The sequence below is a fragment of the Miniopterus schreibersii genome, assembly GCF_964146895.1.
Source record: "Miniopterus schreibersii genome assembly, chromosome: 2".
NCBI classification, from domain to species: Eukaryota; Metazoa; Chordata; class Mammalia; order Chiroptera; family Miniopteridae; genus Miniopterus; species Miniopterus schreibersii.
The window spans coordinates 181,097,506-181,125,172 of record NC_138102.1 but is presented as its reverse complement, the minus strand read 5'-3'; the positions used below and the strand labels follow the sequence as shown (position 1 = coordinate 181,125,172).

The following is a 27,667-nucleotide window of genomic DNA, read 5'->3' as shown; positions in this document are numbered from 1 at the left end:
CACCCCCACCCCCGTTCTAGTTCAGGCGGCGCGAGAACGCTACGCCCACTCCGTATTTTGTTTTCCGGCTACCGACCGCAAAATGCGTCCATCTCCGCAACTGACGTAAAATGCTTCCAAGAATACCCGTAGTACTCCACGAAGCCCGGGGGCTATTCCGACACGTTGTTTACGTATCGTCTCCGACGTACGTAGCATTGAGCCGGAGCAGTCTCAGCGCCGGCCGCCATTTTGTGCAGTCGCCGGGAAGGAAGGAGACGCCTAAACCGCGGCGCTGCCGGGTTTGAGCGTAGCCAAACCTACCCACTGACTTTATAACCCCGATTCTCTGTGTTTTGCTCCCGTCTCCGACGAGAGAGGCGGCGACGGTGGCGTCTGCGACGGGAGACAGCGCGTCGGAGCGAGAGAGCGCCGCGCCTGCCGCCGCCCCAACAGCGGAGGCGCCGCCGCCATCGGTCGTCACCAGACCGGAGCCTCAGGCCCTCCCGAGCCCGGCCATCCGTGCCCCGCTCCCAGATCTCTACCCATTTGGGACCATGCGCGGAGGCGGCTTTGGGGACCGGGACCGGGATCGTGACCGTGGAGGGTAAGGGGGGAGGAAACGAGGGAAGGCCTTGTGTGTCCGTGGGGGTGGGGTGGTTGCCTCCCTGGGAGACCGCAGCCTGCGGTCTAGCGGGAGACTTTGAGAGGAACTGCAGGCCTGTGAGCAACGCTCCCGACTCCGGGAAGCGAGGCATTCGAACATAGCGATTTGGTGCACGGGCCTCTGGGTGGGCCTGGGCCCGGGGTCGCTGATGACCTGGCAAAGGGGCGGTGGCTTGGCGGCGCCCCAACTCCTTGCGGACGCCGTCGTGGCGCGGCCCGGCCCCAGCCTCAGCCCCGCGGGGAACGGGAGCGGCGGCCTCGCCGTCGCAGACCCTGCGCGGGCCTCGCCTCGCTTCCCGGCTTTCGAGCCCGACCCATTTGGGCAAGTCATTTGATCTCTCCGGGCCTCGGCGTTCATCTGTGCGACACGGATGTTCTCGTTGAGGACAGAATGAGATCTCGAAGTTCAGCCTAGGAAAATCTTAACGCGAAATGGCTTCCCTTGTGCTATCTGTCGCCAGAGATAACTGTTAACGGAACTGGAAACCTGGTCTGAAACTAGAGGCTAAAAAGGCTGCCTTCTAGTTTTCAAGAATCACCATTAGTCGTATTTAAGTAATCGGAAGGACTCACATTGGAATATAAAGCAATGGAATTGCCATCTAGATGGCCGTGTTTGCGAAGGGAGGGTTGGGGGAGAGGGAGCTTTGCAGTTTTTTTTTTTACTTTTCCATATTTTGGCCTTATTTTCTATAATTGGACTGGAGCATTAGCTTCTCGGCCTAGCTAGAAAGTTTTCCATGTAGTAAGGCCACGGCTACCGGGTTGGAAGTTAACAGGGTAAAAACCAAAATCCTCCCAGATAACCGAAATTCAAATCTTACTGTTGACTAAACGAAAAGGTAGCATAAGAGATAAATCCATGCTGATTTGTGCTTTTTCTTTTTTGTAATAAAAGTTGCCTTTACTTTGCATTGTTCTCGGGAATTGAAATATTGCATGTAATTGTCTCTCTGTGGTAGGTGTGCTGTTGATTGTTTTCTCCAAACTTGTCTTTTGTGGTTCCAATACACAAGGGTCAGATCTACTAGTCACAAGCACCTCAATTATCACTTAATTTACAAAATAAAAACGGATTCTTTTTATTTATACCTTGTTAGGAAGGAAAATGTATTTTATCTGAGTTTGGAGGACCAGAAGTGGACCGTTTTCTGTGTGTTTCACAGTATAGCTAAACGTGGAAGTGAATTGCAGTACAACCGCTTAGGAAAAAGAACATTACCTACTAAAGTTAAATGGTCCAATAATTCCTCTCAAGCTTTATACCCTAAACTCTAAGGTCTAGAGAAGCCCTTGTACATGCTCCAGTATTCATGTACGAAGATGTTTACACCAGCATCATTCACGAAAATACTGGAAACAACTCAAATGTCTGGATAAATTGTGGGTATTCATACAGTAGAATATAACAGTAAAAAAGCCAAGTTGTGGTAAGACAATGCATGTAAGGATACCTACAAATATGATAAGACTATAAAAAGCAAGGGATTTTTAAAAATTCGGGATAGTTATGATAGGGGTGGTAAATTTGAAATAGGTATATAGAAGCTACCAACGTAACAGGTCATATCCATTTCTTTACCATGGGTGTTTGACTTAATAGTTCATTGCATCATATACATGCTTTAATAATAAAAACTTGAAAAGGGGAAAAAGTGAATTACTGATCCATATTTAGTTTATCCCATATCAACTCTTTAGTATCAGCATTTTTTTAAAAAGCTTTAAAAATTATTCAAGCGAAGTGACACTCGAAGTCTGTACTCTAACTACATTTACTATGAAAAAATTGTTTTGTTTTGAATTGCTATTTTGTCCGTAACTGTTACAGAGCTGAGATGGATTATTTTGAAAAGGGAATGAGTGAAGTTAGTGTACATGTACAGTCCAAAGTATGCATTGTTCATTTAAACTAGCATGATTTTGCATGTTAGTATATAAATCTTCAAAGCTGCATTTAGTGTAAAGCCAAATTAAACTTTGTGCTCAGTAAAGCATTTAATGAGCAGCATAGTATGCCACGGGAATTAGGACACATGCATCTTTAAAGGGTAGTACCAATGTGCTAAGAAATTATGGAAGAGTAAAAGGCTCTCTTGAATATATATATATTGAAATCAGCATTACTTTTAAAGGTGGAAGACAGCATCCTTTAAAGAACTGCATGTTTCAAATTGTATCTTGGATAATTTGCCAATGCAATAGGAAGAAAGGAAAACTGAAAAAAGGGCTACTTTTTCATAAATCTTAAAAAGGAACCTTACTTTGAAAAGTTCTGTTTTCTTAGATCGTTTAAGGTCTGGGCAGCTTTGGGATGCAGCAGCAGCATTGAAATGGCACCTTCTAAGAACCATGTAAATTTATATGAACTATACTGACAGTCTAAAAATTGGTCTTTGGTCATTTTTACTTTCTTTGCAAGACTCACTTCAGTATCTTTTCCATAATCTAAAATGATGTTGGTTGAGACATTTATAAGTGAGGGGGAGAGGTGGTTTTGGTGGGGTCAATATTGAGCTTTGGACCTGAGGGCATACTGAAAATGTCAAGGATATTATATTTTTGATATATGTATCTGTATGCTTTTCCTGTTTTGGTTCCTAATTTCTCTTACTAGTTGAGCAGTAGCATAAATGAAATTGAATCAGTTCTGCCTATCAGTAATCCCAAGAAAATTTCTTGTCATCAATTAAATTGGCTTGTATTTAGAGAAATGTCTAGCTAGGTCTTTAAGCCAGAGTTTTAAGAATGGTTTGAAATCCAGGAAATTAAGGTCCTTTAAAATAGTACAATTACTGCCTGTCAAGTATAAAGTGGAACCATCTGCAAGTTCATGATTTGAGTGGGTTAGGATGGAAAAGGGAAATTAAGTTCAGTATAGTGTTGTCAGGAGTGAGGAAATAGAATGGAAACATGCTGTAGACCATCTCAGTATTAGGGCTCTTCTAGGAGAACATTTCAGGTTCTGCTGGTGATCATATTTGTGTTCCAGCTGAACTTGTCCATTGTGAAAGATAAAGCGAAATCAAAGGTCTTAAACCTGAGTTTTAAAAACCTTAGATAAGACTTATTTGTGGTTTCTTGGCTAAAGTTATGGTTCAGTTAATAGTACTGCTTAGCTTTTTTAGGGGTCCTAGTAGTTTTCCTTAGCAGATCAGCGGACAAAGGAGTGATTGCCACTATATAAAGGGGTAAAGGGGTCTAGGAAGTTATTCCAACTATGGGGCTACTCTCTTAAAGTATATTTTTCTACCTGTCACAGTCTTGCCCTTAAGCTTAAATTAATGTCTTCCATTACCTAATTGTGTGAATATCAATTACATAAGAGTAGAGACTTCTTTTTTATTCACTTGAGTGTCTTGACCACTTAAAACAGTACCTGGTATATAGTCGATACCCAGGAAGTATTTGTCGAATGCTAAATTGTACTGACTGCTTACTATACCAGATACTGTTTTAAGCACTTTACATATACTCATTTCGTCTTTTTTCTTTTTAAATCTTCAACTGGAGGATACTTTTTCCATTGCTTTTCAAAGAGAGAGAAATATCAATGTAGAGACACATCAATTGGTTGCTTCCTGCACATGCCCTGACCAGCATCCGGGACTGAGCCTGCAACAAATACTTGCCCTTGGTCAGATTTGAACCCATGACCCTTCAGTCCTCTGGCTGCACTCTGACCACTGATCAAAACTAGCTAGGGCTACTCATTTTATCTTTACAACGATTTCTGAAGTAGGTGATAATATTATTTCTACTTTGCATAAGAAATTGCTCAAAATCATACTGTTAGTGGCAGAATTAAAATTCAAACCTTTTTGGATTCCAGAATCTGGTTGTAATCCTCATGATATATTAAGAGTTTTTATTTTTCACCTATTGTAACCATACCTGTAACAGTATTGTTGGATAATAAAGTTGGATGAACTTCTCCATACCTTCAAATAAGAAAATACTAATAGCTAAAATTTTTGCTATTTCTAGATTTGGAGCAAGAGGAGGTGGTGGCCTTCCCCCGAAGAAATTTGGTAATCCTGGGGAGCGTTTACGTAAAAAGAAGTGGGATTTGAGTGAGCTGCCCAAGTTTGAGAAGAACTTTTATGTGGAACATCCAGAAGTGGCAAGGCTGACTCCGGTGAGGGGGGGTGGTGTTTATTTATTTACCTTTTTAATACACAGTAATGAACCAAGTAGACATAGCCAGAATTTACACATACAGTGCTATTGCTGTTACATGTTTTACTCTAGTGCTGTGGTACTTCAATTCTTAACACTGCTAGTACTCATAAGAGGAACCAGTTTAAATACATACCTCATGTTTTGATTGCTTGGTTCTCATTTGTTGTTCATGCTTCCAGTCAATTTGTCATATGGTTTTAACTCTATGAGGTCATGTATTTTCATCTATGAAGTAAGTTAAATAAGTTTAAAATACTGTCATTGTGTACTCCTGGTTTTTTAACCTCATTATTTTGCACTCTACTTGTTCAGAAGAAAGTATAGTGGAAAGAACACTTGGTCCCAAGTTCTACATTTTCTCCCTCTTCATAGTTCTGACCTTGCACAAGCTACTTAACATGTCTGAGGATCTGTTTTCTCTGTGAATAATGGAACTCTTATCACCTGCTTTATTGACTCACAAAGTTGGGAGGCTCCTCGCACGTTTTCCATTTTAATTTTGGATTGGATAATAATTGTTCAACTGAATTGCTACATATGGTTTTTTGCATGTTTAAAATAACCTTTTTACTAATTTGTCTTCCTTCATTTTCTCCCATAGTATGAGGTTGATGAACTACGCCGTAAGAAGGAGATTACAGTGAGAGGGGGAGATGTTTGTCCTAAACCTGTGTTTGCCTTCCATCATGCGAACTTCCCACGTAAGCGTTCTCACCAGGATCTTCATTGTTAATTTGGGCTGAATGATAAAAATGGGTAATAGATCTTTTTAAAGGTTCTGAACTATACTCAGGATTTTGTTGAAAACCCAAGTAGAATACCTTTCACAAAGGTAATTATGTAAATTTTTTTACTTTTAAAAACTTACTCGAGGCTAGAAGTAAATAATATATTGTTGCATAAGATTTTTTTTTATGCTCATCTGTTTTAGAACTTTTTTTTTTTTTTTTTTGAGTGTTTCCTCTTCCCCAGGGCAGTGATTTTCAACCTTTTTCATCTCATGGCACACACAAACTAATTATTCAAACTTTGTGGCACACCAAAAAATACATTTTTTGCCAAGCTCACCAAAAAATAAGTAGAATTTTGATTCATTCACACTGGATGGTTATTATTGTGTTGGCTATTGCCATTTTTTATTTAACAATCTAAGGGAACAGAGTTCAGTGCCCCTGATTAGATACTCAGGTATTGCATGTTTTAAAAATTCTTGCTGCGTACTCATTGAAAATCACTGCCCTAGGGGTTTTGCCTCTATCTTTTAGAAAACAGCAGAATGGAATTGCTTTCTAGCTGGATATAATTTGAATTTGGTTAACAGTAAGTGACTACCATGTGCCAGTGCCCTGTTAGATACTTGAGTGCAGTGGTTTTCAGGTTTTTGAAGGGAAGGGTAAATGGCTATTGGAGCAGTCCTCTGAGAGGTAGTCAGAGATTTAGTAACTAAAGAAAAAAACCACACTTTTCATGGAGAGGTAAAGCTGGGCAAATCCTGCCAAAAATAGTTTTTTAGAATTCTGGCTGTGTTCTTAGTTTTACTTAAAAGCAGTAATACTCTCTTACAGAATACGTAATGGACGTGTTGATGGATCAGCATTTCACAGAACCAACTCCAATTCAGTGCCAGGGATTTCCATTGGCTCTTAGTGGCCGTGATATGGTGGGCATTGCCCAGACTGGCTCTGGGAAGACATTAGCGGTATGTACCAGCATGGGAAGATTTTTAACATTTTGGTAACTTATTTTGCTATTCTAATTATCCATATATATTCCTCAGTTCTTTATAAAATTTTAATTCATGTTGTATAAGTAATATTTTAGCTTTATTACCTATATGAAATAGATGGAAACATTTCATGTTTAAATTCACATTGCATGTATTTGTCACAGTTGTGAGTACTCTTTTTCATTTTCCTAGTTAGCCATAATCAATTATTGTGATAATTTATAACTGTTAAGATAATGACTTAATTTTCTTATAAGATTGTCATTGTTTTTTCCCTTCAGTATTTGCTGCCTGCAATTGTTCATATTAACCACCAGCCATACTTGGAAAGGGGAGATGGTCCAATCGTAAGTGTGTTTCCGTTTGCTTAGAATTCTAAGAATAACTGCAGTTTAAGGATTACTGTGTTTTAGGCACTGTGCTTTACATACTTTTTCAGATTTCATTGTCAACTCTATCTTTCATTTCTGGAAGTGGTATTATCCCCATCTTACTAATAAATTTTAGTGCAATTAAATGACTTACCTAAGGTCATACAGCTGTTAAATAACTGAGCTTGAATTGGAATCAGTATTACTGTTAACCACTATGCATACTACCTTCATATGCATTAATTCAAGTGCAGTTCTTAATTGCTCAGTGATTCTCTGGGGGATACAAAAGAAGTGTGAAGTACCAAATTAGACAGGAGAAAAATAATTAGATGGCCTTTTGTACTTGTTTTAAAACTTGGGATATGTGTTTTGTTTCAGTGTCTAGTTCTGGCTCCCACGAGAGAGCTTGCCCAGCAGGTACAGCAGGTGGCCGATGACTATGGCAAGTGTTCAAGATTGAAGAGTACTTGCATTTATGGAGGTGCTCCTAAAGGTCCCCAGATTCGAGACTTGGAGCGAGGTAATTTTTTAAAATTAGCTTATAAGAATTATCTCATTTTGCCAATTTCTGTGAATGACATTTAAGAGGAAAATAATGGGTTCTTGTGAAAAAATTCAGTATTACAGCAGCTTAAAAATTTCTCAGATATGGTTAAAATGCTACTTTCAGAATGTTCATCATGGCTAGAGACTTATACTCTGTGAAGATTTGATGATTATGTGTAAGGTCTTACATCGTGCTTTCCCAAGTGCTGTATTAAAATGTAGTTAGTTCTCTGCAGCATGGAGTTCAACCACCAGAGCCAGTGCTTCTTAGTGTGACGAGGCTTGGACAGTGTGTAAAGATTCTTAATTGTCTTGGTCAGATGACACAGTCGGTGCATCATGCCGTACACCAAAAGGTTTCAGGTTTAATCCCCAGTTGGGGCGCTTACAGAGGCAACCAACCAGTGTTTCTCACATTGATGTTTCTCCCTAGTCTCCTCTCTGAAAATCAATTTTAAAAAACCCAGTTGCATCCTTGGGTGAGGATATTTTTACAAAAAGTTCTTAGTTGCTAGATTTTCGGTTTTGTTTTACAGGTGTTGAGATCTGTATAGCTACTCCTGGCCGCCTGATAGATTTCCTGGAATCAGGAAAGACAAATCTTCGCCGATGTACTTACCTTGTGCTGGATGAGGCTGACAGAATGCTTGATATGGGGTTTGAACCCCAGATCCGTAAAATTGTTGACCAAATCAGGGTATGTAAAGTTGGTAGTATGCTCTAAATAATACCCTTTGCCTGTTGCAGTTCCTTAGCCTAAAAGAAATCCTTTCCTTTCTTTACAGCCTGATAGGCAGACATTGATGTGGAGTGCAACCTGGCCAAAAGAAGTAAGACAGCTTGCAGAGGACTTCCTTCGTGATTATACCCAGATCAATGTAGGCAATCTGGAGTTGAGTGCCAACCACAACATCCTCCAGATTGTGGATGTCTGCATGGAAAGTGAAAAAGACCACAAGTATGAATGATTTCACTGTTTTGATAATGCTCATAAACCTTTCCTTAATAATCCTCCAAAATTAAGGCATTGGAGAAACTACCTTTTTTGGGGTCTGAAAACACTAAAAGCATTGCTACCTTTCCAACAATCCATCTTTCATATCATTTATCAGAACATTGTGGTTAAAGACAAAGGATTCTGGATCCTTGGATTTAAATTCCAGCTCTGATAATTACCAGCTGTATAGAAAAGTAATGTGAAAAGATAGTGCTGTGGGGAGTTGATGTTGCAGATACAGCTTCTGCATAATGTGTAGGTCTCTGAATGGTTGCATTGTTGCTGGTCTTGTTTTCAGATTGATCCAGCTCATGGAGGAAATAATGGCTGAAAAGGAAAATAAGACAATAATATTTGTAGAGACAAAAAGACGCTGTGATGACCTCACTCGAAGGATGCGCAGAGATGGGTGAGTGCAGCACTGAAGGAATTGGTTAGTTTCAGGTTTCATAGTTCAGTGGGTATTTCTAAATTGGTATTGTGAATGTTGTATGTTTTAATAATGGCCAATAATGCCTTTGCTTCTTAAATGGACAGTAATACATTTGTGTAGTCTATGACAAACCTTCATAATTCCATATGGCTGCACTTCTTTTTAAAGCTTGGTTTTCCTCCTTCATTAAAATAGATTTCTAAAATGTTGGTCACTTCTTACAGTTGGCCAGCTATGTGTATCCATGGAGACAAGAGTCAACCAGAAAGAGATTGGGTACTTAATGGTGAGTTCACAACTAAGCATTGTTCATACTCTATTTCAGGGATTGACACACTTTCTATAAAAGGACCAGGCAGTAAATATTTTAGGCTTTGCAGGCCGTATAGTGGTTTGTGGCACAACTGTTCAATTCTGCTGTTGTAGCACAAAAATGGTCATGGACAGTATGTAGAGAAACAGCTTGGCTGTGTCCAACAAGACTTTATTTGTAAAAGTAGGCATTGTGTCAGATTTGACCTGCAAGCTGGAGTTTGCCTAGCATTGCTTTAGTTAATGGAATATATTGGGGGCATTTTGGGCATATCTCTGTTGTCCTTTAAGGTCAGTAATGCTGGCTCTTTACACTTTTAAGTAATAAGTTCTTGTCTTTTTTTAAAATTTTTTTTTTAATGTCTTGATTTCAGAGAGAGGAAGGGAAAGGAGAGAGCTAGAAACAGCAATGATGAAAGAGAGTCATTGACAGGCTGCCTCCTACACGCCCCCTGCGGGGATCGAGCCCAAAACCCGATCATATTCCCTGATCGGAAATCAAACTGTGATCTCCTGGATCCTAGGTTGATGTTCAGCCGCTGAGCCACGCCAGTGGGGCATAAGTTCTTGCCTTTATGGATATGCTTACCAGCCCAGAAGCTTTCCAAACCTCGTATTTTTTTGGATTTTTATGGAGGTTTTATTGTGTAGGCATGATTGATCATTGACTCAAATCTCCAGCCTCTCTCCCCTTCTCCAAGGATGGGCTGGGGGTGGAGGTGGTGGGGGAGAGTTCCAAGCTTCTAATCATGGCTTGATGTGTGTGTGTGTGTGTGTGTGTGTGTGTGTGTGTGTGTCCCATCCCTTATTAGAGGTACCTTTTTGTCTATTGCTGCTCTGGCTCATCTGCTAAAAGAGAATATAATAAAGATTTTCAAAAGAGTTACTATTTCCCTTAAATTTAAAAGACCTTGGCATGCTCTGATACCATTACTTGAAATTTTACTTTGGTGTGGTAAAGGCTAGGAATGTTTACTTGGTCATTTTTTTTAAAGATATACCACTTAGCCTTGCATAGCTTGGTTTTCATAGTATTGCTCTTGTTTTGCAGAGTTCCGTTCTGGAAAGGCTCCCATCCTCATTGCCACAGATGTAGCCTCCCGTGGGCTAGGTTTGTATAGATAGGTGTCTCTGTCCATGGTATACGTATCTTTTGGTTTAAAAATTTGTTTGTCATTTCAAATTAGAGTTCTACATATGTGTGTTTAGGTAAATATTTAAAAGAGAAGAATACAAAGTGTGTTTTTGTTTTTTTGTTTTACCCCCTCACAATTTTTTTTAACCTTGACATTTATTTTATTTTATTTTCAAAGTCTCTTCCTGCTCCTAACAGACAGACTTTGGTCTGCAGCAAGGCCTAGGCATGACTGTTCATACAGTTAGAGGGAGAGGAGACCTTCAGTTAAACAGCTCAACTTCTATTACCTGTCTTGATAGAATGAGCCTGATTGCACCTAGCTGTTAGGAACTAGTTTTTCAGTTACTCTTTTCTTTATACCAGTCTGTGCTATATAGAGAGAGAGGTCCAATGCCATGAATGCTCAGACAATATATTCTTGCAATTTAATAAGTCTATAGACACGATATCATTCTGCAAATAAGTCTGCATTGCCCAACTTTATTTACTGAAGTAAAATTATCATGGGTACTCATTCATCCCCTCTACCCATACTCATGTCATCAAAATGCTATCTTCCAATTCAAAATCTTAATTTGAGGCTGGTAGTGTTCTAGAGTTTTTGACTTATGATTTAAGATATACAGAGATACTTTGTTGTACTTAAGCCTATTCTAAGCTTAAACAGGGGTAAGTCAAAACTTATATTTAAAAAGGTGATATTTCTATCACAGAGATCTTTAAATTATTGACAGGTACTTAATTTCTTGCCCAGTAAGATGAGAAGTACCATATTTTCTTATATTTGACATAAAGAGAGCAACTATTCAGACAACTGGAGTACAAATGTAACGAAGACTACATTGCACTCATCATTCCCTCCTTCAGAGGTGGTGACCTGCAGCCATGACTGAAAACTGTCTCTGCCCTCTGAGGTCATGTCTGGATCTGTGCAGTTAGAACTTGGGCCTGTTGGGAGAAGAGGCTGAGGCCTGAAAGCAGTTTACATAAAAGCTTTCAGTGATGGTGGTTTTTAAACAGGCTTGCTATGTGCTGGTAGCTTCTTTGTGCATCTTGCCTAGACAATTAAAAATATTTGTTCCATGGCCCCCTGCATTTCTAAACCCAATCAATTGGCTACCATTAGAATAACTTAAGACTCTTCATCCCACCCCCACTCATCCAAGTGCGGGGAGAGGGAAGATACCCGAGTCTGTTTCTTGTTACTCAACATCAGTGCTTGTTTTGGGCCCCTTTGTTTGCTGCCTTGTAAAAATCAAAAGGAGGGGGAAAACCCACCAAAATGGCAGAATGCTGACCAAGGTCCTACAAGATCCTGGAAAGTGAAGGCTTCTACCTCATAGACAGGGGTGCAATTTTCAGCTGAGTCACCAGGCCTTTTTTCACTTCCTGTCGAGCGATGGCCTCTTAAATGTTCCCTTCAGGTAAGTTCTTTTGATTCCCATAATGTTATAATAGTCACCCTCAGGAAATCACTATTACTCCCTTTCCACTGGGATATTTTTGATTTTTCCATTTTTTTTGTTTAAACTACATGCTGTTAAGCTAAAAGTATTGAATTTATTTTGTTTTGTTTTTTAACAGAAGCTTTGATATCAGCTGCAGATCACTCAGTACATGGCTGAGGCAAATCTACATTGGCCCGAAGCAGCTCTAGATGAGCCTATTGGCTAGTCTGTCCCTCCCAATTAGTGATTGGAGATTCAGGCCATGTTACAGGGCTTGTCAGACAAAAAGTTGTTACCCTAGGCAGCTGGCCAAAACATTAACTTTTCAATTTCTCACCCTGCTACAGCATCTTCTCTAAAGGCAGCAAGATAATACTGTGGCCGTGCACAAGTAACATCAGGGCAGGCTTGACTGGAGAAAATCAAATTCTGCGCTTGCTCTTACGTGTCCTCAGCCAGCTCTGTGTGCACACACAGGACACCTTTCTAGTATGAAGAACTTGCACCATGTCTGCCCCCTATTGAGCCCCTCCAGAAATACTCCCAAGTATTAGTATCTGAACCGTTGACTTCGGTCCCTAGTGCTTTCTGCTAGGAAAGCACACGTCTGGACATCCAGTGCAGTGGTTCAGCTTGCTCTGCTGCCCATGGTCATACACAATGGGATTGACTAAGGAGCATTATCCAATCTCTGAAGATGTGATCATGGAACATAATTTCCCATCCCCCCATCTCACATCCATCCTGGCCCTGTAAATTTTTGTTTTTCCTTTATTGCATCAACGACCCTAGCCGGAGACTCACGCTGCCCCCTGTGATGACTGCCTTCTCGTCTTTCTGGTGTGATTTCAGGACTTTAGGGGTCAGTAAAGACTGAGGAGCCTTTATTGTAATAAGAAACAGACATAATGCCCCTTTCTTCGCAGGCCCGTTAACAATAGCTGATTTTTTTTTTTTTTTTTTTAATCTTCACCCCTTTCCCCCTGAAATTAATCCAGTCTGGGCAATAGATGCAGTCTGACCCTTTGGATGTAACTTATATTTTTTTATTAATTATTTTTTTCTACAATCACCCCAATTATCCTTGGGGGAGGCGTTGGAGGACCTGAAATTTTTACCCGAACCCAGGTTCTCCGGCGCTTGGCAACCAAATGGGGCTACAGAGAAGCATCTAAGCCAGTTCACAGAGCGAGCGTGTGTGGGGACTTCTCACTGCCACGGACCCTTGATGCATGCTCCCCGCGCTCCAGTGGTCCCGTGTCAGAAGGCGGAGTTTTCGAAAGGAGGCCGCCAAAAATAAAAGGCAAAGAGACGGGATCGGCTGCAGCGGTTTCCCAAAGGAGGAGGGAGCGTGCATCGGTCTGGTAACAAACAGAGAATGTTTTTTAATTCTTTATATCACAAAAATCTGTGTTTTATCTAGGATATTTTCTGAATATTCTTTGTAAAATGCAGATTTTTTTCCACAAAACATTAGGATTCTTTGTTATATTCTTAAATTTGTTTGTTTAAGTAGGTAAAAAAGATACATTTAGCTGAAAGCATTACACTAACATTTACATACTTTAAGCATTAGGAGGTTATTCAACCCTATTCCCAGCAGTGGACAGAACATTAAACTTGTGTCTCAAGGTTTCATGGTTTTTCCCACACTCTTTGGCTATTTAATTTCCCAGGTTATATAGACAATCTGATCATTGAAGCAAGTACTGAGTTAAAATAACCTTGAGTTGAGCAAAAGTCTTCATTTGGCAGAGCTGGGCTTGGTAGTACAGTGAAATTTTAGTGTAATGTGCTCTTGTAATTGAAAGGGGAGAGATAATTTGGATGTTCTGCAAAGGAAATTAGATGTGTACTTGGGCTCTGGATGGTTTTTTAAAATATAAGAGCAAAATTTAAATGTTTTGATTAAGTCTCCTTAAAATGTAGTAATAAAGTATATGGAGTTTCTTTTTTCATTTTGCTCTGTGACTGGTTTAAAGGTAAGTTTGTTATATTTCTGGTAGATCTTGCCAGGCTTCTCCCAACAGAGTAGAAGTGATTTGGCCATATAACGTAACGGTGCTACCGCTTTCTTCGTTCCAGTTTTGGAAAGGATAGAGCTGGAATTGGGTATAACTCCTGTCAGTATATTGGTTAAAATACAGAAGAGGCAGGAGTTCGGCTGGTTGGATGGGATTCCCTTAGGATTTTACAGCTGATAAAGATGCACTTCCTATGCATGTCCCAGGAATCATTAATCCTCTTTTACTCTGTTGGGATGAGTCTTTTTTTGTTCCTGTTCAGAGTGGTCACTAACTTAATCTTCTCTCCTCTTGCTGTCATCTGCATTTGTGCTTTCCACCTGTTGTTGGCATGTCCTTTACCTTCTCTTTCCCTGCCACGTCAACCTACACACTGACTCGTCGTTGGCTTTGAAGATGTGGAAGATGTCAAGTTTGTGATCAACTATGACTATCCAAACAGCTCAGAGGATTATGTGCACCGCATTGGCCGAACAGCCCGTAGCACCAACAAGGGCACCGCCTACACCTTCTTCACCCCAGGAAACCTCAAGCAGGCCAGAGAGTTGATCAAAGTGCTGGAAGAAGCCAATCAGGCTATCAACCCCAAGCTGATGCAGCTGGTGGACCACAGAGGAGGCGGCGGAGGAGGGGGTAAGGGTAAGTCCTGGAGTTTTCCAGGTACTGCCAAGGTATCTCTTTGTATTCATTGTGCCTTATTTTTTAATTCTGTGTAGGCTTTTATTAAGTATGTTGCTTAGTAACAAAGGACAGTGCTTAATGGTTTTCATAATCTCTTCTGAGTAAGACAATGTGATTGTCTTACTTTTGCAGCATATTATTTCCGTAGATAATGTAAAACTGACCTTTGTATTTTGAAGTACATGGTGCATATTCAAAATTAAGCTGAATTATGGTTACTTTAATACCTAATTTTACACCATTTTATGGTAGTAGAACAGGCACAGCTATTAGATCTAAAAATTAGTTGCAAAATACACTAGGATCTACACCTCCTGACTACCATTTTGGTATTTCCTTTTCTCCAACTTACTGCATGCATGTTTAAGCTCTACAGTGGAATTACCTGAGAGGTGTTACATATACAGGTTTTTTGGGTTTAGAATTGAGCTAGGAGCGTGAACATTTTTCCTTAAAGCTTGTGGGAGGATTCTGAGGCAGTTAGGACCACAAAGCAACACCTGTGTACCACTTGCACTAGTAGGTCTTTCACGATGTTGTGAGTTTAGCCGCTTGTCTTTTTTTTTTTTTTTTTAAGCCTATGCTAAATCACATACCTCTTAGCCAAGACAGGTCCTAAGTGGGTAGGAAGTTGAGTATCCTTTATGTTTACCATTCTTTTGAATAAGTTCTGTTAAAGGTTCAAATTATAGGTATGTTTTTTGATCGAGAAAGAACATTGAATACTTTTGTACCTAGTAGAATATTTACATATGGCTGGTTATGTTTGCATCATAAGTCTGGCATTAAAAATTCATCGTATCCTTTGTCAGGAGGTCGTTCTCGATACCGGACCACTTCTTCAGCCAATAATCCCAATCTGATGTATCAGGATGAGTGTGACCGGAGGCTTCGAGGAGTCAAAGATGGTGGCCGGAGAGACTCTGCAAGCTATCGGGATCGTAGTGAAACCGATAGAGCTGGTTACGCTAATGGCAGTGGCTATGGAAGTCCAAATTCTGCCTTTGGAGCACAAGCAGGCCAATACACCTATGGTCAAGGCACCTATGGTGCAGCTGCTTATGGCACCAGTGGCTATACAGCCCAGGAATATGCCGCTGGCACTTACGGGGCTAGTAGCACCACCTCAACTGGGAGAAGTTCACAGAGCTCTAGCCAGCAGTTTAGTGGGATAGGCCGGTCTGGGCAGCAACCACAGCCACTGATGTCACAACAGTTTGCACAGCCTCCTGGAGCTACCAGTATGATAGGTTACATGGGGCAGACTGCCTACCAATACCCCCCTCCTCCCCCTCCCCCTCCCCCTTCACGTAAATGAAACCACTCGAGTGGTAGTGACTTGTGCAGACTTACTACATTTAAAGGAACGCTGTCTTTCCCTTTTTTTCTGTTCCCCCTCTCTTTTTTAATTTCCCCCCCCAACCATTGTGGTTTGTCTTTTATGCAGATTAGTTAGAATTCACTGCCAGGTTTCTTCTGCCCGCCAAATTGATCCAGTCTGTAATAATAGATTTTGTAAAAAATATATATATAGCCGACTGGCAGAGGTTTTTCTCTCCCCGATTTCTTGCATGTTGAGGATATTTGAGCTATTTTTCATCTTTAAAGGAAAAGCAAGGTATTAGGCCCCACGGGGGAGCCCTTTCATTGTCCTGAGTTGGGAGTGGGTGGGGAGGGTAAAGGGTTGGACTCTGCAGAAGAAGATGGCATCTGTGCTTTCAGTTGCTCTCATTACTGAGTTAGAAAACCAAGGGAGTTCCCTGCACATTTTCTATAATGCTTTTCTAATGTTTCCCAAGCTGGAACAGGCCTGATGAGTTTTTAAGACAGTGCTTTGCCATTGTTGTTTTGGCTGATTAGCTTTTTGAGTGCATTCGCAGTTTTGAAAAATTCCTTATTGGTTTTCTTTACACTCTGCCCTCCCCCTTCCCAGTGACTGAAAAATAATCATTTTAGTGTCAGGTTAGAAATTGAATTGCCAAGTTTGAGTATTTTAAATTGAAAACCCCAAGTGTTTATTGCAATGGTTAAATGTAGCATCTCAGCATCTGGGTGGAAGCTGCCTATTTTTCTTCCCCGTACAAACAGGGACCATCTGTGAAATTCATTTTTCAACAGGACAGCTGTGAGCAGAATGAACATAAATGCTCACTGAAAATTTACTTTTATTAACCAGTTAATTGCATTCACCTGCAGTGTAAAAACCACCTTTAATTATAAGCAATATACTCAATGGGCAATTTTTTTTTTTTAACTCTGTAGACGTCAATAAAAGCAACTCTGCCCGCTAAGCCCTTTTGGCCAAGTTATCTTGAATAAAGAATCTTAAGGGTTTATTAAGAAAGACCTCTTTCTTCATACTGTGTTCTCTGCAGTGCTTTGTAACAGCTTTTGGGTGCAAGTTTTCCTGCATCCTTTTGCACTCAGCTTTTTACAGGTAGGTAGTGCTTAAGAAAAGTTACAGAAGACTAAACCATAAGTCCTTTTACTTTTCCTCCATCTGAAGGTAGGTGAGTTTGTCCCCTTCATAGTAATGTTGACTGTTGTACCTATAACAGGCCTCGAAAGGATTTTCTGCTCTCATGTTCACTGGAACAGGACAGGGAGATCAGACAGACTCAGAAACTTCTGCCATATCTAGTGTGAGACTTAATGTCATCAGTATTGTTCATTCACAATGTAGTTAAAGGGGGAAGGCTCCACTGCATTCTTTGGCTAAGGTGTTTACTGGTTTGTAAGATCCAAATATCTAAATACTTGAGGTTTTTTTTTTGTTTTCCTTTTGAAATTCTTAAGGGAGAGAGAAGGGATTGTTTCTGAGGGGTTCTGAAAGTATGGTTGACTGTGCAACATACAGGTAGGTTGTCAGCATAAGTTGAAATATGTGCATGTGAGAACTTTGACATCCTCCCCCTTCTTCTTTCTTAACTTCTTTTTTTCCCCTTATAGAAGTTGAGGCTGAAAGAGTAAAGTAGGCACAGGAAAAATGTGGCAAAACTGCTCTGTGCTTTTAAACCAAAGTGTTCTCTCCCCCCAGAAAAATTATTTTTTGTTTAAGTACTGACCAGTCCATTGTGGACACTTCTACACCAAAATTCTGATTTATTTATTTTTTTTAAACAGGTGCCACCAGAGGGGCTGTCATACTCACTTGCAGGTCTGAGAAGCGTCCCCTTTTAGGAAAGGTCTCTGGGCAAGCAAGCAATAGTTTGCTGCTTGCCTCCCTTTTTCCACCAGGGATGTTGTAATCACATAGTCAAAATAACAGCATGTTCCAAATCTCAAAAGCTGTTGTGGCCTGAGCACAGCTGGAATCTAGCAGAGTTTTTTCTATAGCTCTAGAGTAACACTTCTGCCTCCATGTCTGTCGCTCATAATTCAGGTTCTGTCTTTACTTCAGAACATGAGCAAATGAGATCTCATTTGATGCTAAGTATTGCGGTCATGGTTAAAACTCATTTAGGGAAAGGATTTCAATATTAAGCTATGGGGCTGCTTCACCCCAGTCCCTCCCCAACAATTCATTGTGTGGACTTCTCTCATCTGAAAGGTTGGTGGCTTTTGCTTGGGATCAGTGCTCTCTATTCATGTCCTTGCTGGTCTCTGAACACATTCCTGTTGCATTAAGACTTGAAAGATTTGTAGATGTGTGATGTTCAGGCACAGGATGCTAAGAGCTATGTTACTATTCTTAGTTTGTAAGTTGTCCTTTTTGATACCATCTTGTTTTCTTTTGTAGGTATAAATAAACACTGTTGACAATAAGGTGTGAGCTTTTTATTACTTAAAAATTCTGACTGTAGTCCAATGGTAGTCCTCTTACATAGGGTTCTTATTTGCTTCAAGATCAGGGTTGGGGATGTTGGAAATTGCCTTAGTTAGCACCTAAAAATGTGAAAAGGAGTTGGGACTGATTGATGTTAATACAAAAAAATCAAGTCACAAAGCAATAAAACGACCTAGTAGGTAAAGGCTTGGGTATGTTTTCTCATCAGTAAAATGGTCATCATGCTAATGGTACTCACCTAGGATTGTTACTTAAAGTACTGAGTGTGGAACTACTCTGAGCCACAGTAAGACTCGAGTTGATTTTAAAGGTCAGGCGTGAGACTGCTTAAGTCTTGCCGGAGCTGGTGACTTGTTTGCCTTGTACTCAGAAGGACATCCTTCCCAACTGGGATTGGCTTTGGCGCAGTCTCACGCTAGGGCCTTAGGAAACAGTAGTTTATTTGACCCATTCGTGAGTTAGGCACCTAAGGTTTCTTAATGCTCCTGTTGATGCTATATGGCACCATTTTTGTGTAATTGGCCCGGATTTTTCAATACCTCTATAAAGGAGATATTGGTGAGGTCTTCTAGATAAAATGACCAGTGCTTTGCCGAAATCCATCCACACTGAGCATTTTTCTGGCTTTAATTTTAACACTGGTCTGAGTCACGTATAAGTCGCTCAGTAGAACATCTCAGTTGGCTTCATGTCCTTGTTCCCTGAGGGCCCTCAAATTGGCATTGGAAGACTTAACTTCTTTCCTTTTAGGACTAGAAGAAAATAGAGATACAGAATATTAAAATTCTTTAGAAAAAAAAAAAAAGTTCACTGTACTGAAGAGAGGACTCCTTTATAACTTTGTGCAAATAGTTTAATGCCCAGTTCAGAGCTGTTCAGATGAAAAAGCCAAAGGGGAAACTTCACTACAAGTTAACTACAGACTCACTTGACCCCATCTTGGTTGCTGCTATCACCACCACGGCCCCCTTAGGCCTTAAGTTTAGCACCCGATTCCTTTAGCCCACACCTCAGGCAGTCCTTCAGCAGTCCCTCAACTCTGCCCCCAAGAGATCTGTCCACCTCTCTCCACTGATGACCTCTTCCGAACCACTGCGACTCCCCTGTAACTACGCTTTGGCTGTTGGTGGGTTTGTTGTATAAATGATTTCCAACGGCAGCCCTTGCGATCAGAGCGCACTGCAGACCCCTCACCCTGGCCTGTACCGCCCTGCTCGGCCTCCAGCATCTGTTCATAGATGTGGACCACACCAGCCTTTTTGTCCACACCAAGCTGCTGCCTGCCTTAGGGCTTACATGTAGGCCCTTCTCTGGAGTGGTTTCTATTTCCCTAAATTGTGTTACCTCATATCGGCCTTCCTTGTGCACAATGTGAGCACTGTGCATATAGTACGTCCCATTTGGACTACAGCACCATTTCCTGAAAATACTTGGGTTTGTCTTTTGCCATTAGAATAAGCCCCATGAGGGGCAGAGATTTGCCTTTGTTCACACTGCCGTTTGCCCTCAAATATTAAATGGGTAAGTGCCTCTGGGCTGGTGCCAACAACACTGTCCTCCCAGCACCTACCTTTGGTCACATACAAGTAGAAGAAGTCACAGTAGAAGATGGTTTGTACCACTCCAGATACCACTGCAATTTGGTCATAGAAATTCTCAGTCTGGTACCGCCTGATCCAGTTGGCTAGGTAGAGTGCCCGGTACAGCCCCAGAAAGAACAGGTAGTGAGTAGTAATGGTCTCGGCCTCTCCTGTCTTGCTGATCATGAAGAGCTGGGGCAGGATGGCCACTGACTCCAGGTAGATGGAGAAAGTCCAGAGGATCTGAGCCAAGGAGATAAGTGGTCAGAGGAAGTTGGTCAAGATCAAGAAGGGTCCATTTGTTTAAAAAAATCACTAAAACGTGTTCACTGGAGAGAATACAGTGAAGTAAAAATGTTCTTAATTTTTATTTTATTTTTAAATATATATTGATTTCAGAGAGGAAAGGAGATGGGGGGAGAGAGACATCAATGATGAGAGAGTCGTCGATCAGCTGCTCCCTGTACGTCCCCCACAGGGGATCGGGCCTGCAACCCGGGCATGTGCCCTGACAGGGTATCGAACCCCAATTGCCTGCATCCTAGGTTGATGCTCAACTGCTGAGCCACACTCGGCCAGGCAATTTTTACTATTTTAATCTGAATATCATTCCACCTCTAAAGAAGCATGCTATTTTCACAACAGCATGAACATTTCTACAACGCATTTTTAATTGCAGAGTTTTATTGTATAAACTCGCCTTAATTGAGGCCATGGTTTTTCAAAATACAGTCCGAGAACACTAGCATCAGAATCTCCTGAGGTGCTTGTCGCCCCACACTGTTGGGCCACAGCTCAGACCTACCGAGTTGAAATCAGCCTGGACTGCGCTCTGGTGTCCGCTAATCACCTGTTGGACAGGTCTCAGGAGCCTAAGTGGTGCCGTGACACTTTGCGCATGAACATCACTGTTCAGGTGTGCCCGTTTTCAACGAGCAGTATGGACAGCTTGTTGCTCATTTCTAAACTAGCTGAACAATATGAGTGGCAGTCACGGTTGTAACAAAGAAGCCCAGACATTACGAGGTCCACAGGGCATGATGTTAGGGAGCATGTTCGCCTTTGAGAATTAGTCTCCTGGGGCTCTTTCCTTACCTCCAGGGGAGTGAAACTATAGTTCTCAAGGAAGGAGAGGCCAATGACTGGGACCAGAAGAAACTCCAGGCGGAACGTATCATTCTCACTGTCAAACGTTTTCCGAAATTTCCCGTAGATCATGTACACTGTGACATAGGCGCAGAGGAGAAAAACCACCTAAAAAGACAGAGACACTTGGAAGTTGATGAAGCCTTTTCCCAACCTATTTACTGGGCTTCAAAGCCACCCTGAGTTGGGACCTACCAAGCCTGATGGCTAGTGCTCTGCCTGCCGTAAGGGGGAAGAGGTGAACCGTGTTCGCAGTTTCTCTTAGGTCCAGTAGTCTAGAACCTGAAGCTGATGCCCCTTTGTTAAGTAATTGTGCTTCTAATTGGGATGATAGTGCTGCCGTGAGGACTCAAAGGTGCCCAGTAAAGCATTAGGCAAAAGGCCAGGCTTAGTCTTCGTGGCAGGATTTAGCAGTGGCATTCCAGGGCACTTTAATTTTTAAAAATATGTTTTTATTGATTTTTAGGAAGGGAGAGGGAGAAGGGGGAGAGAGAAACATCAAGTGTCTGCCTCCTGTACACCCCCTACTGGAGATCAAGCCCGCAACCCGGGCATGTGCCCTGACCAGGAAATGAACCAGCAACCTTTCCATGAATGGATCCACACGCAACCACTGAGCAACACCGGCCGCACCCAGGGCACTTTTAAAACCTCAATTTCCTAGGTTCACATCAGTGACTTGTGAGCATCCTTCTGCAAGGACTAACACCCCTTGAATCAGTTGATCACTGCTCCTTCAGAAAAGCTCTCTTTTTCTAATTAATAGCTGCCTTTCAGCGTATGATTGTAGATCTGGCCTCTCACACTTTCTAGGCCAGAGGTTCTCAAACTTGAATGTGCATCACAATCACATAGGTGACTGCCGCTTGCCCTGCCTCCAGTTTCTGCTGCAGTAGGTCTGAGCAGGCCTGAGGATTTAAATTTCTAGCAAGTTTCTATGTGATGCTAATGCTGCTGGTCCGGGTCTACACTGGCCTAAATAATTATTTGTACTTAAAAACTCAAGTTATAGATTATTTCCTCGAAGTCTTTTCTCACCAGAATGAGGCACACATACTCTGTCACCATGGCGCCCTATGTAAGAATCTCACTGCTACCCATGGTCACATGTTCTGTAAATTGTGTAATAATGTCTCCCCGATGAGGGGATTCCTATAAGAGGGACCATGTTCTGTTCACTTCTGAATTCCCAGCCCCGAACTCAGGGCCCAGCAATGAGTGAGTGAATCGAAGTGGAAAGATGTGGAAACCGACCTCTTGGCTGTTCCTAGACCTTCCATCAAGCCCGGGGCTGGGTCTGCAGTGCGCAAGCCAGGCCCTCGGGCAGGGAGTGAGCTGAGCGAGCAGGTGCTGTGCGCCACTTGCGTGTGGAATTTAACTAGACTGATTTTGGGACCTGACTGAAGTTCACACCCCACAGGTAACAACAGCACCCTCCCACCAACCCTAGAGACAAGACGCCTGGAGTCCCAAAGGGACATCTCTGATGTGGAGAAGAAAGAGAGCTCGCTTTGGTTAAATATCTTGTGGGTATTAGGCACTTTACATATCTTATCTCATGGAATCCTCGCTGGCCCTGCAAGATAGGTAGGATTCCCTCCCATGCAGCCTTTCTTCCCTAAAGACGGGACTCAAACCAGGTGTGCCTGGCTCCACAGCCCGAGTTCCCAAGTGTAATGTCCCATGGTGTGGGGGGCCTCAGCAGGCCCTCCCCACGGGCTCCCATCCCCCTCACCCACCTTCATGACTGTGTTGTAGATGGAGATGAAGTTGGTGAACAGGTCCAGGTACCTGGTGGTGAAGACCAGAGCGAAAAGGATCTGGCTCTTCCCAGAGATGCCTATGGCCAGAGGGGGACAGGAGACAATGAGAACACAGACTCCCAGGCCCCCGAGCCTGAGCTGGAAAGGCTTTAAAGTGTCCAACTGCCCTTAATGAAGACCCCCGTCCAGGCACTGTAGCTCCCAGGGAACAGGAAACACCCCTCCTCATTGGGTCACTGGAGTCTGTTCCTTTCACCAGGCTGCAATCTGTCTCCCAGTCTCCAAATAGAGAAGGAACACTGAGTTCCCAGCACCCCGTGTGTGCCCGCCTCAGTTCTTGCTCTGGAAAGGGTGTTGGGTGGTATGATGGGGACTGGGGGTGTCCCTGAGGCTTCTCTGTGCTCCACTCGCAGAGCCCCACCGACAATCCCCAAAGCTAGGTCTTCTGGAGAACAGCTCATTGACTTGATGAGGTTGACTCACTGGGGAGACCAGAGCAGGTGGGGAAGGCACAGGGCCAGGGAAACATTCTATTTTATTTTTCCAGATTTTAAAAAGTAAAAAAGCCTTTTTTTCTAGTCATAAACATTATGACTATTTTTACTCTTTGTAAAACAAAAATCAGAAAATACATAAAGCTGTAAATTAGAAAGCAGCCATCACCTGAATCCCAAAGCCTCAATCTGCATCCTTCCAAATCTTTGTTGGCTCATCCGACACATGACACATGTGCACACATATGACATGTATGGATGCATCAAGATGACAAAACTAGAGTCTACTTTCTATGCTATTTCCTCACCTGCTTTGACCTTTTTTAGCGTTTTATTTTAAGAATATCTTTAGATTTACAGAGTTGTAAAGACAGTGCAGAGAGTTCCCATGTACCCTTTGCCCGGCTTCCTCCACTATTTACATCTTGCATAAGCACAGAACATCTACCAAAACTAAGAATTAACATCAGTATAGCACTACTGACTAAACTCCAGGCTTTATTTAGATTTCAGCACTTTTCGCACCGACACCCTTCCTCTGTTCCAGGATCCAGTCCAGGAACTGAAGCTGCGTTCAGCTGGCATGCTTCCTGGTCTCCTGTGGGCCACTTCTGATACGTCATGGAGATGGTTCCAGAATGGGGAGAGCAGAGGCCCTGCCTCCGTTTTCTCGTTTCCTCGAGCCCACACCAGTCTGGAGACCGCCAAACCATACCCATCAATGCGCCCGCGTTTCCGCCTCCAAAGGTCAAGTCTATCCTCGCTCTCCCAGTCTATCCCGAACCATGTCTACCATGAACCACTGTCCACACCGCTGGCTCCTCCCCTCCTCCAGCTGCTCCTGTCCTCCTCGCCACCTAAACCTCTCTTCTCCCTCTGTCCCTTTGCCATCTCAGCCCACATGCCAGGGACACTCCAGCTTTGGACTCCCCTCCAAGTTCATCATCTCCCTTAAAACCCTCTTCTTCTGTCTCCCCTTCACAAATGCCACCACATCCCCTCTGTGCTCAAGCCAGAAAATCCAGAGCCATCCTGGAGTCCCCCAACCTGCTTCTCAGCTCCACAGCTCCCACTCGGCCGAGCCATCCCACTTCAACGATCCCCAGCAGGTCTTCCCAAGTTCCTCCTTGCTTCCCACCCACCACTCCTCCAACGGGCTATTAGCCACCACCAGCAACCAATGGGCTATTTGTAAAATAAATTCTGCTTAAAACCCTTAAGCAGCTCCCAAGCACCCTTAAAATAAAAAATCAAATCCTTATCACGCTCCTGAGGGCCTGCCTGGGTCAGATCACTCTCCTCACTCCCTCACTCCAGCCATTGACACGTCTGGATTTTATCCTAAATGTAATGGAACAACTGGGGAGTTGAGCACTGAGAAGTGGAATTATCTGATTCAGGGCCTGGCTCCTTCATGCGCCTCAACTGTGCCTTATGTGACTATTCCTCTGGTGACAGACATTTGGGGAGAGAGAGAGAGATTTAATGACTGAGGATGAACACCACTGGAGCCTCTCACATTCCGGAGAGTGCTGGGTCCGTGTGCCGGCTTTCCTACCAGCATGGCAAGCCTGAGCCTCACAGTCCTCATCTGTAAAATGGGCCTCTTCACACATACGGGGCAGGACTGATGTGAGGGCTAAAGAGGACTCAATGGGAAGGTGAGTGCCTCCCTGGGGGTCTGGCGCTGCTGCAGGAATGGGAATGAGCCCCCTGGGGGAGATGATACTGACCAGCTCTGGGCTGTGCCTGTTGCTGTACCATCTCACTGAGCCCTCGTGGAGGCCTTGCTGGGAGGCCTCAGCCCCATTTAGGAGGGTCAGGAAGCAGCCCTGGTGGGGGATGCCTGGCAACCCCTCTCACACAGCCTTCCCCCACCTCTCCCCTCCCCTCTCCATCCTCAGTCTGCCAGGCTCCTGGGCTTTACTTACACTTTACTCAATGATGAGGAGCCCTGGGGATCTGGAGTGTAATGTTTTTCACACTCCTTTGAAAGCAATGAATAATTTCCACCAGAGCAAGGTGAGCATGGAGACCCAGAGCATGGAAGAGAACATGAGTCAGTACCTGGCCAGAGTCCTTGAGGGCTCCTAAGCACATATGGGACCACCAACCAGGTGCATCCCTTCCTCCCAATTGACGGATGGGAAAACTGAGGCCCAAGGTCACACATTGAGTCAGGGGCAGAGCAAGAACAAAGCTCCAGTCTCCTGCTGCCTTCAGGGCTGAGTCAGCAGGGTCATACCAGGCCCTGCTCCTTAGGGCCGACGGGGCTGGCATCCAGGCACCTCACCCTCACACACTCCAATCAGGCCTGTGCCAGCTTTCCTACCAGCATGGCAAGAACTCACAGGCTATCCTTTCTCTTCCCACAGCACCTAGGGCCTCAAACTATGTCATTTACTCAGTCGCTACCACTGTTTGTTGGTGGTGTCCCGCTGCTAGAAAGTCCGCTTCCGCAGCCCAGGATCCTGCCTGTGCTGCCCGTGTTATATGCCAGGAGTCTAGTACAGTGCCTGACAGAATGGACTGGAGAACAGAGTCCCCTCTTGGTCATGGCTGCACACCCAGCCCAGGGTCCTTCTGCCCCCAATCTCCCTGCTCAGCGTTCCTGGCCCCCTTCCCCTGAGTGGGAACCGTGAGTGCATGTCTCTCCAGAAACCCCAAACCCGAACGGCCTCCCAGTCCAGAAGCACTCCCTCTGCAATGACCCTCTCATCAGCACCTACCCCTCCTCCCCACCAAGCCTCCCAGCTGGTGGCCTCCACACTGCTCTCTGCCTCCACTCTTGGACCCTCTGCACAGCTTTCAGGTCCCCTTCTGAGCCCCCTCCCTTGCTCCCAAACCTCCCATGGCTCTACAGTCCCAACTCCCTAGCTTCCTGTCACATTTGGACAACCCTCTCCCCAGATTCACTTCCCTTCCAGACCACCCCGAAATAGGGCTGCTCACCCTTCCAGGGGCATGCCCTGCCCTCTATAACTTCTGGACTGTTGCATCCCGGTGTCCTCACACAGCACACCTTCCTGGGTAACACCCTGCCCACCTCCAGGACCCAGCACAGAGCTGCACCCTTCAAGAAGCCTTCAGGGGCTGGCGCTCTGCCTCCTTGGCCCCCGCAAGAAGCCTACACTCACCTCTGTATCTCCTCAACCCAGTGCCAAGAACAAGGTGGCACCTGCAGGACCCCAGCAGACAAAGATGGCCGCAGGAGGCCCGGGCAGCCTCTTAAGGCACTGGGCCTGTTTGACCACCACCAGTCAAGCCCTGAAACTCCTCCAAACCCCCACCAGGGCAGCCAGACTACTGGGCAAAAGACCCACCCCTCCCGCCCTCCCCCGGCTTCTGCTCAGGGGCAGTTCCATGCCCACCTGGGCTGGGCTTGGCCCCTCCTGCCACATCACAGATGCCTGTGCCACACATAGGCAAGGGGGGGGAGGCGAGGGGGGCATCCTTGGAGTAGGTGGAGGGAGCAGGAGTAGGGGGAAGGAAAGAGAAGACAGAGTTGGGGGCCACTGTGTTCATACCTCCTCTGCCCCCCACCTCCCCTTCCCCCCTGGGCCTGGGTGAGAGTACAGAGAACAATGGGCCTCAGTCGGTGCTGCCCCGTGGAGCAGAGGGGATGCCCGGAGGGAGAGGGGTGTCACCTCCCCCCCCCTTCCAATCAGCAGCGGCGGGGGGGCGGCTGTGAAAGGCCCGAGCCCGCCCGCCCTCCTTAACCTCCAGGGTCTCCTTCTTTGATATAGCACAACTTTCTATTTTCTTTGCAAGCTGAGCTGTGAAAACTGTTTCACCCCCAGCGGATGTCCCCACCCCGAACAGACACCAGGAGGCCCCCCAAGCCCTGCAGGCAGGGGCAGGGGCAGAGGCAGGGGCAGGGGCAGGGGCGGGGGCGGGGGCAGGGGCAGGGGCAGGGGCAGGGGCAGGGGCACGGGCGGGGGCGGGGGCGGGGGCAGGGGCAGGGGCAGGGGCAGGGGCAGGCCAGCAGAGGCCGGTGGCCCGGGCCCTCGGGTGCTCCGCCCCCCTCGGGGTCCCTCACCCGCGCAGCACTTGGACCGCCAGATCTTGGCCAGCAGCAAGATCATGGCCAGGAGGTGGCTCAGGTCGCCGAGGATCCGGAACACGTTCATGTCCAGCGCGCCCGCCCGCTCCCGCTCCGCGCAGCCAACTCCCGGGAAACTTTCCGGCGGGCGCGGCGGCTGCCACGTCCCCGCCCGGCCGCGTCCGCGCCCCGGCCGCGCCCCCGCGCTCCGCACGCCGCCGGCGCGCGCCCGGCCGGGGTGACGTGGCGGGCGGGCCGCCGCCCCGAGCCGGGACGCGCCGCCGCCCAGGGCCCGCCCCCGGCCCCGCCCCCCGAGCCGCGGCCCCCGCGGGGGGCGGCCTGGCGGGAG

At 44.6% G+C, this 27,667-nt stretch overlaps 2 protein-coding genes across 3 annotated transcripts; one reads left to right on the top strand and one right to left on the bottom strand.

Moving 5' to 3' along the window:
• The first annotated feature begins 159 nt into the window (after positions 1–159).
• Positions 160–18,271, top strand: DDX17 (DEAD-box helicase 17). Of its 2 annotated transcripts, none has more exons than XM_081129657.1 (13): positions 160–586; positions 4,633–4,783; positions 5,429–5,528; positions 6,393–6,526; positions 6,835–6,900; positions 7,306–7,447; positions 8,010–8,170; positions 8,259–8,431; positions 8,769–8,879; positions 9,128–9,189; positions 10,267–10,326; positions 14,222–14,458; positions 15,319–18,271. In XM_081129657.1, exons 1-13 carry the CDS (start codon positions 537–539, stop codon positions 15,822–15,824), a joined length of 1,953 nt encoding a protein of 650 aa, XP_080985783.1. In that variant the 5' UTR covers positions 160–536; the 3' UTR covers positions 15,825–18,271. The 2 variants fall into 2 exon arrangements, with proteins under 2 accessions (XP_080985783.1, XP_080985782.1); XM_081129656.1 differs by having other exon boundaries at positions 14,222–14,464.
• KDELR3 (KDEL endoplasmic reticulum protein retention receptor 3) lies at positions 18,262–27,513 on the bottom strand. Its single transcript, XM_081129672.1, has 5 exons — positions 27,316–27,513; positions 22,759–22,859; positions 20,969–21,127; positions 19,864–20,116; positions 18,262–19,045 (listed from the first exon to the last, which is right to left on the bottom strand). The coding sequence occupies exons 1-5, from the start codon at positions 27,404–27,406 to the stop codon at positions 19,005–19,007; spliced, it is 645 nt and encodes a 214-aa protein (XP_080985798.1). The 5' UTR covers positions 27,407–27,513; the 3' UTR covers positions 18,262–19,004.
• Between the last annotated feature and the right edge of the window lie 154 nt (positions 27,514–27,667).

Coding starts and splice junctions, on each gene's coding strand:
- DDX17 (XM_081129656.1), top strand. CDS start 537: ATGCGCGGAGGCGGCTTTGGGGACCGGGACCGGGATCGTGACCGTGGA. Junction 4,784..5,428: donor AAGTGGCAAGGCTGACTCCG/GTGAGGGGGGGT, acceptor TTTCTCCCATAG/TATGAGGTTGATGAACTACG. Junction 8,171..8,258: donor AAATTGTTGACCAAATCAGG/GTATGTAAAGTT, acceptor CTTTCTTTACAG/CCTGATAGGCAGACATTGAT.
- KDELR3 (XM_081129672.1), bottom strand. CDS start 27,406: ATGAACGTGTTCCGGATCCTCGGCGACCTGAGCCACCTCCTGGCCATG. Junction 22,860..27,315: donor GCGGTCCAAGTGCTGCGCGG/GTGAGGGACCCC, acceptor CTCTGGCCATAG/GCATCTCTGGGAAGAGCCAG. Junction 19,046..19,863: donor CTACTTGTATGTGACCAAAG/GTAGGTGCTGGG, acceptor ATTTTCTTCTAG/TCCTAAAAGGAAAGAAGTTA.